The sequence below is a fragment of the Cynocephalus volans genome, chromosome 8 (assembly GCF_027409185.1).
Source record: "Cynocephalus volans isolate mCynVol1 chromosome 8, mCynVol1.pri, whole genome shotgun sequence".
NCBI lineage: Eukaryota > Metazoa > Chordata > Mammalia > Dermoptera > Cynocephalidae > Cynocephalus > Cynocephalus volans.
Genome location: NC_084467.1, coordinates 4,400,460 through 4,417,164, shown reverse-complemented (window position 1 = coordinate 4,417,164; position 16,705 = coordinate 4,400,460). Strand labels below are relative to the sequence as shown.

The window sequence follows — 16,705 nt, the reverse complement described above, 5'->3', positions numbered from 1 at the left end:
CCCAGCAGTGCTGCCCCGGGTGCCGCCTGCTTCCGAAGAACTAGGAGAGGACTTCCAGCCCAGGCCCAAAGGAAGTCTGAGAAGGTGACAACCCTGCCTCACTTGTGTGTGGTTCTTTCTGCTTTGTAGACTTTACAAGTCTTTGGTTAAACCTGGAGCTGGAATTCCTCTTTTTTATTTCTCTTAGAGATAAGATTTTTAGCCAGAGAACTGTCACAGGTAACGGTGACTCTGTAATTGATCCCCTTATTCAAAAGCTCTTTAGGCCTTCACTTTGGGAATAGCTGAAGATGTCTTGCCTTTAGTTGATTCCAGTACCTCCTACAGCTCCAGGGAACGATCTGGAGGCCTTGTCCTGTTCCGTCTTTAATTTGGTAACTGCTCAGCAGGTTAGGATATAAGTCACCTTTGCACTCAGCGGCATCTGTCTTTTTACTCTTCCAGGTCGGGTTGGGGTTCTTATGGTTACTAGAAAAAGAAACCCGACCCAAGTCAGTTCTCATAGCTGGCAAGTCGAGGAGGAGTCTGCTGTCAGGAATTTGAGGGGCTCAAATGATGTTTTTGTTTTTTTCTTGAAGTAAAATTTACACACATGACCTACACAGAGCTGAGCATGCGTTCTGTGAGTTTTGGGTCACGTATACACTGGTGTAACCACCACTGTATCAAGACACGGAACTTCTCTACCATTTCTGCAGGTCCCTCCTGCCCCTTTCCACATTTAGTCCTGTGTTTGGTGACCATTCACAGTCTTCCTTTGTGAAGCAGCCATCCCACTGTTTTGCCCATTTTTGTGCTGGATTGTTTGTCTTTTTCTTATTGGGTAGGTATGGGTTTCTTTTATGTGTTTTGGACGCAAGTCTTGTGTCAGATATGTGTATTCTGGATATTTTTTCACAGTCTGTGGCTTGCCTTATTATTTTCTTAACATTGTACTTGTAAAAAAAATGGCATAGTAGGGCTTTATTTTATTTCTTTAAAAGCTTTTTATTTGGAAATAATTTCAAACTTACAGATAATTTGCAGAAATACAGAGAATGCGGGTTTACTCTTGACCCAGACTCATTGGTTGTCAACATTTGCCCCATTGTGGTATTTACCTTTGTGCTCATGTGTCCTCCCTGTCTCCTTTGCTGTGTCTGTGTGTATGTGTGCCCATTTATGTGTAACTGTGCACGTGTGTACACGTGTGCCTCTTCCCTGGTCCAGCCACTGCTGTGAGGAGCCGTGGTTGCCCATGACCTGCCTTTTTAAAATTAAACTTTTTATTTTAAAACAGTTTTAGATTTACAGAAAAATTGTAAAGCAGAGAGAGTTCCCATATACCTCACATCCAGTTTCCCCTAGTGTTAACATCACTAGTATAGTACATTGGTCATAACTAATGAACCAGTATGATATATTATTATTAACTGAAGTTCATAACTTATTGAGGTTTCCTCACCTAATGCCCTTTTTCTGTCCTAAGATTCCATCTAGGATGCCATGTGGCATTCCATCATCCTGTCTCCCTAGGCTCCTCTAGGGTGTGACAGTTTCTCAGACTTCCTTGGTTAAGCTCTGATTCTTTTTAAAGGGGAATGTGTTAGAAATCAAGATCTGGGTGCTAGGTGTGGCTTTGCTTCTAAGCCCTTTCAGCAGATAGAGCTAGGAAATCTTACGTAAACACAGAGCTACATATATACATGCACACACATGTATGTAGGTATGTATACCTACATACTTGTGCTTAAACACACACATGTGCATGCATCCATGTACATACACACTGCTCAGAACTTGAGTTCTGGCTGGCCTGTCCCTGCAGGCCCCTCCTGTGCTTCTCCTTCCCTTGGTACCTCTCTCCTTCCACAGAGAGAACTTGGCTCCCAGCACCGTTCACGCACTGACTCATTTGTTCAGTCCTAAAAGACATCTAAGATAAAAACTGCTCCGTCTACACCACCGCAACACAAAAACCTACCAGACAGCATTCAGGATTCGTTCGCAGCCTCTCTGCACCCTGAGACTGAGAGGTGTAGTCCAGCAGTGTTTTCACAAGGCCTGTTCCCTCCATAGCGTGGTGACTTCATTCATTAGGACTACGGCTGGGGCCTTCAGTTTCTGTTTGCTTTCAGTTTTATCTTTCCCATCCCGTCTGTACTTATTTAGTTTTCTATTTTGAATATAGAACGCTAATACGAGGGGACTTGAAAAAGTTTGTGGAAAAATGGAATTAAAAGATAAGAATAAGAAATATAAGCTTTTTTTCTCAACATAAGCTCCACCAAATTCAAGACACTTTTGTAAGTGACGATATCAGCCATTTAGTCCATCCCTAAAGAACTGAGGGTCCTGGGAATTTAACCCTGTCAATGCAGTCTTTTTTATATTATTAACTAAAGAAAAAAATCTTTAAAGATTTTTTTAAAGATTAGGAAACAAAAGAAGTCAGAAGGAGCCAAGTCAGGACTGTAAGGTGGATGCCTGGTGATTTCACATTGAAACTCTTGCAAAATTGTTTGATGAGAGGAATGAGCAGGAGCGTTGCTGTGGTGAAGGACTCTCTTGTGAAGCTTTCCTAGGTGTTTTTCTGCTAAATCTTTGGCTAACTTTCTCAAAACACTCATATAAGCAGATGATATCATTCTTTGGCCCTGCAGAAAGACAAGAAGCGAAATGCCTTGAGCATCCCAAAAAACTGTCACCATGACCTTTGTCCCCGACCTGTCTGCTTTTGCTTTGACTGGACCATTTCCACCTCTTGGTAGCCATGGCTTTGAATGTACCTTGTCTTCAGGATCATACTGGTAAAGCCGTGTGTCATCTCCTGTTACAGTTCTTCAAAGAAATGATTCAGGATCTTGATCCCACTTGTTTAAAATTTCCATTGAAAGCTCTGCTGTCATCTGCAGCTGATCTGGCTGCAATAGTTTTGGCACCCATCGAGTGAAAAGTTTGTTCAACTTTAATTTTTCAGGGAGCATTGTGTAAGCTGAACTAACTGAGATGTCTGTGGTATTGGCTGTTGTTTCTGCTGTTGTCAGTCCTGGTCAATTAGGGCATGAACAAGATTAATTTTTCCTTGCAAATTGACATAGGTGGTCTGCCACTGTGGGCTTCACCTTCAACATCATCTTGTCCCTTCTTTAAACCAAGTTATCTGTTTGTAAACTGCTGATATCTTGGGGCATTGTCCCCATAAACTTTTCATAAAGCATCAGTGATTTCATCATTCTTCCACCCAAGCTTCAGTGTAAATTTGATGTTTGTTCTCTCTTCAATTTTAGGAGAATTCATGTTGAGAGAGAAACCAAAGGGGGCCAAACTCATACTTTTATCAAGAACCCACTCCCATGTTAATGGCTTTAATCCATTATTGAGGGCAGGGCCCGCATGGCCTAATCTCCTCTCATTAGGCCCCACCTCCCTGCACTTTTGCTCTGGGGATTAAGTTTCTAACACATGCTTTTTGTGGGACACATTCAAAGCACAGTACTGCCAGTGGTAACACTGTCTTTTGATGAGGACAGATTCTTATTTCTAGTCCAGCAGGCCAACTTTTTCTTTTATGTCTGGTGCCTTTTGAGTCCTCTCCGTGAACTGTCTGTCCTAGGGGGAGAAGCTTTTGTCCTCTGTCCGTTTCATGTGTGTTCCCTGTGTTAGCCTTTCTTCCTTCCTTGTTGTCTGCTTCTCTCCCCTGTGCCCTGGAGTTGGGGTAGGGGTGTGGCTGTGGACACTTCGGCTAACTTCGTTCCTAGCTGGTGACCCTGAGTGAAGGAGAGCTTCCTTCTCCCATGTCCCTGGGTCCCAGCTCATGGAAGTGCCATCTCATGGAGAGCTTGAGACCGGGTCACATGAGCCCCTTCCCCAGAGTAGTCGTTGGCACCAGGGGTGGAGTTCCCTATTGCCTACTCTGTGGCTGAGCTGGGGATGCCACCCTGAGCCGGGTCTCAGGGAAGGAGTGTGCCCATGGGAATCGATGCTGGGCTCAAACCTGAACCAGGGCAGGGCAGGTTCTCAGGGGAGGCAGAAGCAGAGGCCCCACGGTGCCCACGCACTCAGTCTCCAAAGGGCAGGAGGCTGCATGCTGGCCCCGTCTCCAAACTGTGGCAGACTCGCTGTTTCTTCTTTCAGTCATTGTCAGGTTGACTCCTGTTTTGCACAGGGGGCCAAAGTTTTGTGAACCGTTAGCCAGTATGAAGAGTTATACTAGGTTATGTCTTTAAAACCATCCCCCACTGTTTTTCATTGCTCATGTATGTACTTAAAAATAATTACTCAGTAGAATGAACTGAAAATATTGCCTATTAAATAATTACTGTGCTTTAAATGACACCGCATATACTGTGTTCTTTGGGCAGATTAAATGACTTTAATTACATGTTGTTAGGCTTCCTTTTCCACCGTGAATGTGTGAGGGAAATTAGCCTACAGCAGCTGCCAAGTTCGCTGTACGTCTAATTTGGACAAGGTTTGGCATATAATTGATCCCTTTTATGGAAGGAATGACTTCAGGCTGGCATCCGGTGTGCAAGCCTCCGCTGGAGAAGTGGCAGTGGCTGTGCCCAGGGTGTGGTACCTGGGCCCCCTGCTCCTCAACAGGGAAGGAGAGGGGACGACATAGCTGTGGCCCCCTGCTCCCTGTCACTCTGCACTGTGTGGGCTTCAGTCTCTCTGGCCTTGCAAAGTTCGCCTCAGCAGCCAAGGACCCAGAGTTAGTCCTCTGAGGAGAATGCTCGAAAACAGGTCATCTGAAAGGAACCTTGGACTGTGCTGCTGTCGGAGTTCCCAGAACGCTCCTGTGCGCCCAGCCCATCGTGCAGGTGGTGGACACCTGGCTCCACCTCCTAAGATGCCCTTGGCTCGTGTTGCCTGGGTCGGTCCTCAGGCCCCTACTGTGTGCCGTCGATAGCTCTGTTGGTACCGGCTCCTAGGTGGTTGTCATCACACAGGGCGTGCTGGCGGTTCTGTGAGCTGACGCACATAGTGAAGGGCACCTGTGTTGGCCAGCCCTGACTGCTGCGGTGGCCTCACACTGTGTGAGCGGAAACTTGCTTGTTCCCAGGCAGGGTCCGAGCCTGATTCTCCACAGTGATCTTAGGCCTCCACAATGATCTTACCTAATTTTTTTCTCTTTTTTGCTTCTTTCAGCTGCCCCTTCTTTTCTCTGTGATTTATTTGTGTGCTATGGGGAATATTCAGAGATGTTTTGATGCAAGAGTTTGTCTTTTTAAAATTTGTGTTTGGCCAAGTGCCCAAATGTGGTCACATCCATCGAAGATTTTGTCTCAAGAAATGGACTTATGAGCAGTGGAGCATGTGCAGCTTGGGTGGGACCCCCTCCCATTGTCCAGACAGGGTGTACTGGGACCTCCCTATGAATTCTCAGTCCCTGGGGCTGACGGTCCCAGTAGAACAGTGTCCTGAGTCAGTGGTGTGGTGACCCAGGCAGGAGTAAAAGGTCTCACTGAAAATCTAAGGAAAATGAAGCTCATGAAATAACATGACGTTCCTCCAAGTGAGTTCACCTTAATCTGAGGACAGAAGCCATCAGGGAACTATATCAGTTTCCTGGGGTGGCTGCCGTATCAATATCACAAAACTTGGTGGTTTAAAGCAACAGAAATTTATTCTGTCACAATTCTGGAGGCCACGGATCCAAAATCCATTCTGCTGAGCCGCAGTCCAGGTGTTGGTGGGCTGTGTTCCTCCAGAGGCTCTGGGGCAGGAGCCTCCTTGCCTCTTGCTCATTTTGGTGGCTTCTGGCAACCCTTGGCTTGTGGCTGCATCCCTTCATTCCCCGCCTCTGTTGTCACATGGCCGTCTTCCCTGTGTCTCCCCCTCTGTCTCTAGTTTTTCTCTGCCCTGTTCTTGCCAGTGCGTTTAGAGCCAACCTGGACAATCAAGGATGATCTCATCTCACAGTACTTAATTATATCTGCAAAGGCCCTTGTTTCAAATAAGCCACAGTCACAGGTTCTAGGGATTGGGATGGGGATGTATCTTTTTGTAGGCTACCATTGCAGCCTCCACAGGGACTCTGGTTTGTAGCATTTCCAAAGCTCAGGTGTCTGTTTTCTGTTTGTGGCTTTGCCTGGTGACTTCTGTGCCAAGACAAAACCTGGCTCATAATTCAGGTGTATTCCTTTGGCCTTTTGTATATTGTTTGCTATTTTAGTTACAAGTCTAAATGGGAATAATTCAGTATATTTTGGGCTTTTTTTTTTTCAGTTTGCATGAATTCAAATGCAAATTTGGCAAATTTGGCAGAATAAGAAATTATAAAGTAGCTGATCTAATGTCAACTGCTGGAATTCGCTAATAGGAGGAGCTGACGAAATAACTGCTTTTGCTCTGCCCACGTGCTCGGATGCACTTGACCTTCTCCTTAGAGCCAGCAGGTTTGGGGACGTTCTCTGAGGGCTGGTTGTAAGAGAGTGGAAGCCAATGAATGGCAGCTGGACTGCCACTAGGCCCTGATTATCTCCTGAGGTCTCAGAAGGAGTGATCGATGACTCACTTGACTATTCCTGTTTGTTAGAGCTGTAAAGACAAAGGTGAGGAAAAATGGATATTTATGTAACTGAGAGTTCACAGAAGAGATTTATATCGATTGAGAACCCAGAAACCAAAAAGAACTGTGAAATTGGAAAATTAGATATTGGAATCACCTAATTTGACAAATTAAACCAGAAAGAGTTGCACAAGTAGCATGAAAAATTGGATACATAATTTATTTCATTTTATTTTGATCCTGTAATAAGCTTCTGTATTTTATAGGAGAGGACTGCTTACAGAAGTAGTCTAGACGTTGTTGAGTCCCTACAGTTTTTTAGTGACCAGTTTTCCTAGTACATTTATAGTGATTTTATTTTTAAGGAGCCATGGGTTTATAATCGACTTTCCTTTGCTGTGCTCTAGCTGCTCAGTGCTGTTTTACAACCTGTCATCCATCCAGCTAACCGGCTGGGGAGGAAGCAGCTGTTGTTCTTGTGTTTGACACACATTGGAAGCGTGGCACAGGGCCACGTGCTTCCGTTTCTTACTCTTCCGATTCTTTGCTTGTACTTCCAGCATGTGGGTTTTTCTTATTGAATTGCCAGGAACCCAGATCCCTGCTTACCCTGGACAGGGGTGGGAATGTGGCAGGATCCTGAGCTGTGATCTACGGTTTAGCTGTGGGAAGGATCAGTCTGGGTCCTGCTGAAGTGGGCATTTGAGGTCCAGCGATGATGGGAGGAAAGGTTAATTTAAAATTAGATGCTGATGGGCCGGCCCGTGGCTCACTCGGGAGAGTGCAGTGCTGATAACACCAAGGCCCCGGGTTCGGATCCCATATACGGATGGCCGGTTCGCTCACTGGCTGAGCGTGGTGCTGACAACACCAAGTCAAGGGTTAAGATCCCCTTACCGGTCATCTTTAAAAAAAAAAAAAAAAAAAAAAATTAGATGCTGATTCTGGACTTTTCCCACATGGATATAAAGGGTATAATGGGATGGAGTATCATCCAGCAAGGAACAGTCTGGAAGAGACTGGCTTGGAGGAAACAAGGACTGTTTCCTTTTCTGTATTTGGATCTGCTCATGTGTGACCTTGGCTATGCTTTAACCCAGCAGACCATGGAGCTGTCTGCATCATTCCAGCCAGAGGCCTATTGTGTGTTTTTTTTGTGTGTGTGTGCATGTGTGTGCGTGCATGGGGATCTGCCTTGGATGTGACTGCAGTCCGTCTGGGCAGTGACAGTGGCATGGCCACTCCTCTGTGTCCAGCCAAATATGCAAGGTCCATTGGGACCCCCAGCCACCACCGCTTGCCGTCCTCACTGGCTTCGGTGCAGCTCAAGTTGGCGAGTCCCCTTGGCATATCCTTTCCTGGTGGATCGTATTCTCTACTCATCCCCGGCAGGACATGGGCTTCTGTTTCTTGTCAGGAGCGGGAGGCCCCTGCTTCCAGGCTGCTGGAGTTTGTGCTCTCAGATGGCAGTTAACAGGGACGGGCCTTGTTTCATCTGGGGACCCCCTTGGCTCCCATAGGTGAGCCCTGGAGCCCCAAGCCTACTGCCCAGGGGCAGTGAGGAGCCACCCCATTCTTTTGCTTTCCTCGTCCTTGAAGGGCGCGGCTGTCTCTGTTGCCCACAGGAGAGCACTGGGAAGTGGAATGCTGGGCTCATGCTCCATCTGCCACCCCCGCCCTGGGTGGCTTCTTCTCTGCACATGGCCTCCGAGCCTGGCTGCTGCCCTTCCCCTGGGCTGTCTCAGTCTCTGAGGTGGAGGCAGGACTCTGCGCACCTCACTTAGGTCCATGCAGCTGTGCTCTTGGGAGAGGAAAGAGCTCTGCCCTGGGTTTCCAGGCTGACCCAGCGCTGCCTGTACCCTGTGTGCCTCTGGCTGAGTATCAGCCTTCCCGGTGATGTCAGTGTGCCCCACCTCCCGAGGGGCCTGCAGATTCTGTTGTTTGGGGCCTTGGCTGGAGCTGGTCATCTCTGAAGTCCTCTTCTGTGAGATGGTAAACTGCAAGTTTCATTGCCCAGGCTGAGTGGGGATTTCAGTACCTGACAAAGACACAGAGTTTAGCATTGTTTTTCCTACTTTTTAAATAAATGGATGAAAGTGGTAACTTTAGAACACTTTGCTGAGTCAAGCCCTAAAACCGTGTTTATGAGAATGACTTTCTTTACATGTGGCTGCTAACCCAAGCATTTTTGTGGTGTCCTCATTCCTTTCATTTGACCAGTGACAGAGAAGAACGAAGGAGCAGTGCATAAAATTTGTCCTGATCGATGTCCCATTTTCATGTACAGTTACACATATGAAATACACCATTTTAAGCTGAAACTTCACTGAAGAAAATACATGCTAATAACCCTAAGTTGAATAAACATGTGCATTCTTCATTATTTTGCAAAGTTTCTTATCACCAATACAAAGTGCTGTTTCTGATATTTTCCTAATGCCTTTGAGTAGATGTTGGCAAGGTACAGAGTGTTTACAAACCTGCAGAAAGAAACTTCTGGGAACAGATGAGTAAAAACAGTGTTGCTCTTCAGGAGGGAAGGCATTGCTGCCTTGAGCTGGAAGAGAAGACTCGTGTGGGTGCACAGGGGCCCTGGGTGGGTTAGAGAGTCTCAGAACGGAGGCTGTTTGCACCGGGGATGCCTTGTCCCCTCCTGCCTCAGTTTCTTCTCTTGTGAAATGGAGCTGACGGTCCCTGCCCTTTGTCGTGCTGTGCTCTGGTTGAATTTCATGGTGAGAGTGCTATGGATTTCCCTTGCAGGTGGCTCCTGTGATGACTCACACACCCATCCCTCTGTTTTCACCCTAGGCAACTTCAGCCACATCTTTGTCCAGCTTGGCGTGTATGCACACAGTCCGCTGGGCCGCTTGGAACCCCTCGCTGGGAGCTGGTCCTGGGAGGGTGACCTTGCCTCTGCAGGGCGGGATCCAGCTCAACCCCTTTCACCGGCTGGTCTATAAAGTGCCCTCAGCCAGCATGAGCTCTGAAGAGGTACGTCGATAGATACTCCTTACATATGACACTTCTCTGGTGAGCTTCTAGCAAGTTCACGCATTTTCAGAACTAGAAGTTGACAAATGTGTTGGCAGATGTCAGTTGCTGGTTATGCCCTTAAGATAAATATGATTACTGAGTTTCAGTCAGATATAAACTCAGTGAGGCCAGTTTTGGGTCTTATATCACCCTTGTTCACCTGTTGATCTCCTGAGGTGGCTTGGTGGATCTGTGACTCTGATTTGTACACTTTGCAATGAGACCCACTTCTGGCTACGTACGTTTGGTGCATTGGAGGAGGATGGGGCTCGTGACCTTTGCTAGTGGGTTTCCTAGCAGGATGAGTGCAGTGGTGGCAGCCAGTTGGTCTGGCTTCCAGCCCTGGCTTGTCCTTGTGACTTGTCACTAATTCCTGCTGGACCATGGCTCTCTCAGCTGAGTACAGAGGGGTAGATCCTTAGCAGAGATTCTCAGGTTTTAAAAAAACTATTCTGAAATGAAATGTTCTCTGAACCCTAATACAGAAAGCAAATGAAGGTAGGGGAGGGTAGGCTGAAGTGCGTGTGCGAGGGGTCACATCCCTGTCCTCCCCCTGGTCCCATCGTTGGCCTTGGAGGATCATTAGTAGTGACCTGGGTGCCACAGACATGGCGTGAGACCACTTCCCTGACGGTGTCTGGGGTGCACCCTGACTCTGAGTGCGTGCTGTTGGGTGTGCTGTTTAGTTCTTCTGCTCAACCTCCTAAAATACGCCTGTGTCAGCGGTGCAAACAGGAGCCTTTGAGTGTGCTCAGTTGTCTCATTTTTCTAAGGGAAAGGGGCTGTACCTGCCATTTCAGTATGTCACCTCTGTGCTGACTCTAGTGACGACTATCCTTTTCAGTGTTATTTATGATTTGGATAAGGGAACAGCTGATTGTTGCAGCTTTTCTTATTACAAGGAATGTCCCTCGTCATGGGACCATATTTTGCTGCATTTCTACACAGTCTCGTTTGAGTCCTTATTATAAAATTGCCATTAGAAACCCCGAAGCCATTACCATTCTCTCTCACTCTTCCTCTTTCTCCCCCCCACCCCCATCCCCAGTCTGGGTATGTATGTAAATAAATATTCTATTTACTTTTAGGTTTATCAACATTACATTTCCTTTGCTTTTTAAAGTGTAAGCTATATTGGGGCATGAGTGTTTTGAAGGTTTTACTATGTCAAGGACACAAACGTATCAAATACTGCCATTTTTCACAAGGGACACCACTTCTAAATCATGATTTCTCTACCTCAGCACTATTGACACGTTGTGCCGGATAATCCTGTGCTGTGGGGCGTCCTGTGCACTGGAGGTGTGTAGCAGCATCCCTGCCTACACCCACCAGATGCCAGGAGCACCCCCCAAATTGTGACAGCCCAGAAAGTCTGTGGATATTGCCAAATGTCTCCTGGGAGAAAAATTGCCCCTGGTTGAGGACCACTGCTCTAAACAGATATCATTAACAAAAACAGTGAACTAAAACTGGTCACAAGCTCGATTCACTCTCCCGTACTGTAAAAGCACTCCTCTGCTTCTTCCTGTATTTCTCACATAATGGTGCCGGCACCTATCAAATCAGACTGGATGGAAACCTAGGAATGCCTTGTCTCTGCCCCCATACCAGTTAGTTCTTTATCTCATTCATTCATTCAATGCATTTTCATTGAGCACCTACATGTACCATAAGAAAAACATCCCTGATCCCATAGAATTTATGGTTGGGTAGGAGTGGCTGATGTTAATCAAAGAAAAATAAAAATATTATAAAAATTCTATAATTTTTGGCTAAGTAGATTTTAGGGTTTATATCATTAATGATTATTACATTGTTATTTACTGTGAAATGAAGTAATGTATCATGATTATCTTTCTTTCTTTAGACAACTCCTATCTTTTTCCTTTGAGTGAATAGTCACCCCTTATAAAAATATTTGTTTCCATAGGCAGCCACTTTCCACTTTTAGCTGTGACTTATGGTATTTACCTGTTTTCTAAATAATATGAATCTACTGCTGTTTCTTAATTTATTGATTTTAGACATTATATACTGACTTTCCATGATGATAGATAAGAACTTTAGCTCTTTTACACGCTCCTGCCTCTTTTTAGAGCACTCTGTCCTCCCACTGCTTGGCCCTGGATTCAGGCACCATCGCAGAAAGTGTGCAGCACAGCAGGGCAGTCAGAAAATTGAAAGGGGCTCTTCAGGGAACTGGAATGTACCAGCGAGATCACTGAGGGAGAAGCTAGTGAATCGCCCTTGTAAAGTTGTTCACGAGACCTTGGGTGCGCCCCCAAGCCACACAGGTGTGGGTCTGACCCTAGGTAGCATATCAAACACTTTGAGAATTGAACTGTGGGATAGGCTACCACCAAGTCCCAGGGTCTCCCACTGGGGGAGCACATGCAGGGGAGATCCAGGAGCACTGCCCAGGCTTCGAAAATAGGGCTGGCATTGGAACCACAGCCCACACGAGACTGGTCAGAAACTGTGGCCTGAACCCAATGGTGCTGGTTCCTGCCTAAACCAAAATTTCTCAACGTTCTTCATAGGATTTAAGTAAGACTCAGAGTTTTGTAATGTTCAAAATGCCCATGATATGATCTAAATTAATTATCATATGAAGAACCTGGAAAATCTCCACTTGTAGGGAAAAGACATTTAACAGACACCAACACTGAGATGACACAAATGTTGGAATTATCAAAGAATTTAAACGAGCCATTATAAAAATGCTCTAGTAAATAAAAGCAAACCCCTTTGAAACAAATGGAAAGATAGAAGGTCTCAGTAAAGAGACAGAAAATATGAGGAAGAATCAAAATTTTAGAACTGAAGAGTAAAATAACCAAAATAAAAAAATTACTAGATGGCCTAATAGCAGAATGAAGATTACAGAAGAGTCAGTGAACTTGAAGACAAATCAGTAGAATTTTTCCACCCTGAACAAGACAGGAAAATGGTTGTAAGACATTGGACAAAGCCTTGGCCTTGACCTGTGGGGTAATTATACCAAAAGGCTGACCCCTGTGCCATCAGAGTCCCAGCAGAGGAGAAAGAGTATGTCACAGGAAAAACTATTTGAAGAAATAATGACTGAAAACTACCCCAATTTGCCAAAAGACGTAAACCTACAGATCAAGAAGTTTAGAGAACCCTAGAGATAATTGCCAAAAAATCCATACCAGACACATCATAGTCAAACTGCTGAAAATCAAAGACACAGAAAAAAATCTTGAAAACAGCCATAGAAAAATGATGCATTACTTACAGCAAACAATAATTTGAGTGACTCTGGATTCCTCATCAGAAACCATAGAGGCCAGAAGGAAAAAGGGACAACATTTTAAAAGTACTACCAGAAAGACCCCAGAACCCAGAATTCTATATCCAGCAAAAATGATACAGGAACAAAGGTGAAATAAAATGTTCTCAGATGAACTCAAACTAAGAGAATTCATTGGCAACAGACATTTTTAAAAAGAATTGCTAAAGGAATTTCTTCACATGTAAGGGAAATGATACCAGATGGAAATTTGGAACATCAGGAACGAAGAAATAACAGAATGATAAATATAATACAGTATTCATATTTTCTTGAGTTCTTTAAAGTATGTTGGATGGTTGAAGCAAAAATCCAACTAGTTTCTGGTAGATTTTCAAGCTATGTAGATGCAGTACATAAGACATTATAAGAAAAGGAGGGGTGGTAAAGGGACTGTATGTTGACAGGTACTGTGCATTCCACTTGAAGTAATACGTGAACCTAGATGGTACAGTTTATTACACACCGAGGCTATATGGTTTAGCCATTATAATCTGTGGGACCACCATTGTATATGCAGTTTGTTGTTAACCAAAACATCATTACGTGGTACGTGACTGTATTTATATTTTAAATCCTCACAGCAATCACTAAATATAAAATACAAAGAGATGGTTAAAAACCCAATGGGTAGATAAAATGGAATTGTTTAGAAGATGGCAGGAAAGGGGAAATAGGAATAAAATATCAGAGGGAACAAATAATAATAAAATGGTAGTCCATAATCTAAACATACCAGTAATTACATTAAATGTGAATAGTCTAAGAACACCAATATAAAGACAGATTATCAGGCTGAATGGAAAATAAGGTCCAAATATATACTGTCTATAAGAAATATACTTTAAATATAATGATGTGGGTTATAAGTATAAAAGAATGGAAAATATTCTAGGAAAACACTAAAAGAAAACTGGAGTGTCTGTATTAATATCAGACAATGTAGACTTCAGAGCAAAGGAAATTTCCAGGAATTAAGAGCGATATTACTTATGATAAAAGGGTCATCACCAAGAGACATAACAATCCAAAGTTTTTGCATCTAGTATAAAGCTTCAAAATACATGAAGCAAAACTGATAGAACCAAAAGGAGAAATAGACAAATCCACAGTTATAGTTGGAGACATCAATACTCCTCTCTAAGTAAACTTAGAATAAATAGATAGAAAATTGCCAAGGATACAGAAGAACTGAACATCACTATCAACCAACTGGATCTAAATGACACATGTAGAATACTTGACCCAACAGCAGCAGAATACACATTTTTTCCAGTGTACATGAACATTCACCAAGATAGACAGTATGCTGGGTCATAAAACAAGCTTTAGTAATTTTTTAAAAATTGAAATTATAGAAGGTATATTCTCTGATCATAAGGAAATTAAACTAGAAATTAATAACAAAGATAACATAAAAATTTCCCAACAGTTGGAAATTGAACGATGTATTTCTAAATAATCCATAAGTCAAAGAGGAAGCCTCACGAGAAAGTAGATGATATTTTGAACTGAAAAAAATGGAAATACAACATATCAAATTTTAAAAAATTTGTAGCATTAAATGCTTATATTAGGACAAAAAAAGATCTTAAGTCAATAATCTGACTTGCTTTTAGAAATTGGAAAAAGAAGAGCAAAATGAACCTAAAGCAAGAAGAGGAAAGTCAGTAATAAAGAGCAGGAACCAATGAAATTGAAAACAGAAAAAACAATAGATTAAAAAATAGAGAAAAACCAATGAAACAAAAAACTGAGTCTTTGAAGAGATTAACAAAATTGATGAACCTGTAGTAAGACTGGAAAAGCTACGATAATCAATACAGAGTGCTATTGGTGAAGAGATTGGCACAGAGATTGATGGAACAGAATAAAAGTCCAGAAATAAATCACAGTTTCGAAGTTTCTTATAAAATTTGATACATACATACCATATGACCCAGCAGGCCTACTCTTGGAGGAGTGAAAATGTGTGTTCACACAGAAGTCTGTACATGGAGTATATAACAGCTCTATTTATAATCATCCAAACTGCAGACAACCCAAATGTTCTTAAATGTGTGAATGGCTAAATAAACCATGGTACATCCATGCAACAGAATGCTGCTCAGTAATAAACAGGAGTGACCTGCTGATGTACAGGCAAATGCTACAATTTGGATGGATGTCATCAGCATTACGTTGAATGAAAGAAGCCAGTCTCAAAAGCTTTATATCACGTGATTGCATTTACGTCACATTCTCCAAAAGACCGAACTGTAGTGCTGGGGAAGGGATCAGTGATTGCTGGGGTTAGAGGGGGCAAGATATGACTACAAGGGGCAGCTCAAGGGAGTGTTTGGGTTTATGGAGCTGGTCTGTATTCTGATTGTGATGCTGGTTACGTGAATCTACATGTGTGTTAAAACCCATAGAACTAAAATTTAAAAAGTCAGTTTTATGTAGTTTAATTTAAAAAAAACACATTCAAAACTGGAGATATACAGGTTGAGCATCCCTCATCCAAGAATCTGAAACCTGAAATGCTCCCAAATCAGAAACTTTTTTGAGTGTCCACACGACGCTCAAAGGAAATGCTCACTGGATATAATGCAAATATTCCAAATTCTGAAAACATCTGAAATTTGAAACACTTCTGGTTCCAAGCATTTCAGGTAAAGGACACTCAACCTGTATTTTTAATTTCTAGTTGGGTAATAGTCATTCTGTGATAATATGGTCCTGTGGGATTTTAATGCCATAACCAGTTGTTTTCTGCTCAGAAAATTACTTGACTATAATCTAAGAACATGTGGCTTCAGAAGTCTTTGATTTTACTTAGACTCTGTTCTGGGGCCGGGCGTGTTGTTCCTGGTTGAATCATTGTGACAGGACTGCTGACAATGGGAGAGGCCATCATTGTTCTCGTTGTGCTCAATCCCAGGTGAAGCAGGTGGAGTCAGGAACGGTCCAGTTCCAGTTCTCCCTGAGCTCCGAAGAACACCAGGACATACCCACAGAGCATGCCAGCAGCACCGGAGCAGAGCGGAGGCCCTCCAGGAAGCCACCCACGTCCCCATCAAGTAAGTGTTCCCACAGAGCTGACTTTACAGGCACACAGCACGACTTCCATCTGTTCCCCGGCAAGAGTACTTAGTCCAGTATAGTAGTCACCACACTCTTAAGATAATTGCCACAGATTGCTTTAATTTGAACCAGTTAGTTGGGATTTTGCTTGGTATGGAGGTGTAGAATTGGACAGTGACAAAGTGTGGCCCCGCATTTGTCACCTGTGCTTCAGCCACTCATCTCAGTTACTTGACAGCTCCCCGGCCAAGCATCTGTGGGGGGTTCTGTCACTAACGCCTAAAAGGGCACTTTATGTAGGTGTCCTGCAAGCCTGGGGCTGAGGATGAGAGGCTGCCTGAAAGCCAGGACTGCCTGCCAGCTCTGTTCGCACTGTTAATGTAGCTGTCTTCTCACCTTGAAGCACTGTCCTTGGGGGCTGAGAGTCTATCTCAGTATGTGGCTTTCTTTAGAAAGGGAGTAATAATTGGCTGCAAGCAGCCAGGGCTACCAGCAGAGGTATAGTCCTTGCCTTGTGGGTGGTGACAAAGCTGCGTGCATTTAGATGGTTAAAAAGCTACTGCCAGTTGTCAGTAGTATTTGGTTGGCTCAGTGTCTTCTGCTGTGGCCAGTACCCTGTGTTCAGGGCCTCTTAGTTTAGACCCGTGTCCTGATGGAGAATTTCATCTATAATGAAGTGAGGGGCAGAAGTTGAAAGGGAGTGTTCCAAAAGTCCACCCTGAGTGAGTAGATCCTTGGCACTAGGCGTCTGGAGATCTCGCTAGTCAAAGAAGGTTCTAGGACCCCGAGATCAC

General features: G+C 44.0%; 1 protein-coding gene across 1 annotated transcript in view; it reads left to right on the top strand.

The window, feature by feature from the left end:
• Positions 1-16,705, top strand: part of NPHP4 (nephrocystin 4) — a 126,044-nt gene that overhangs the window by 47,179 nt on the left and 62,160 nt on the right. The window contains exons 10-11 of the mRNA XM_063104717.1: positions 9,305-9,487; positions 15,769-15,907. Coding sequence (XP_062960787.1) covers positions 9,305-9,487; positions 15,769-15,907 — 322 coding nt within the window. The remainder of the gene's footprint in view (positions 1-9,304; positions 9,488-15,768; positions 15,908-16,705) is intronic.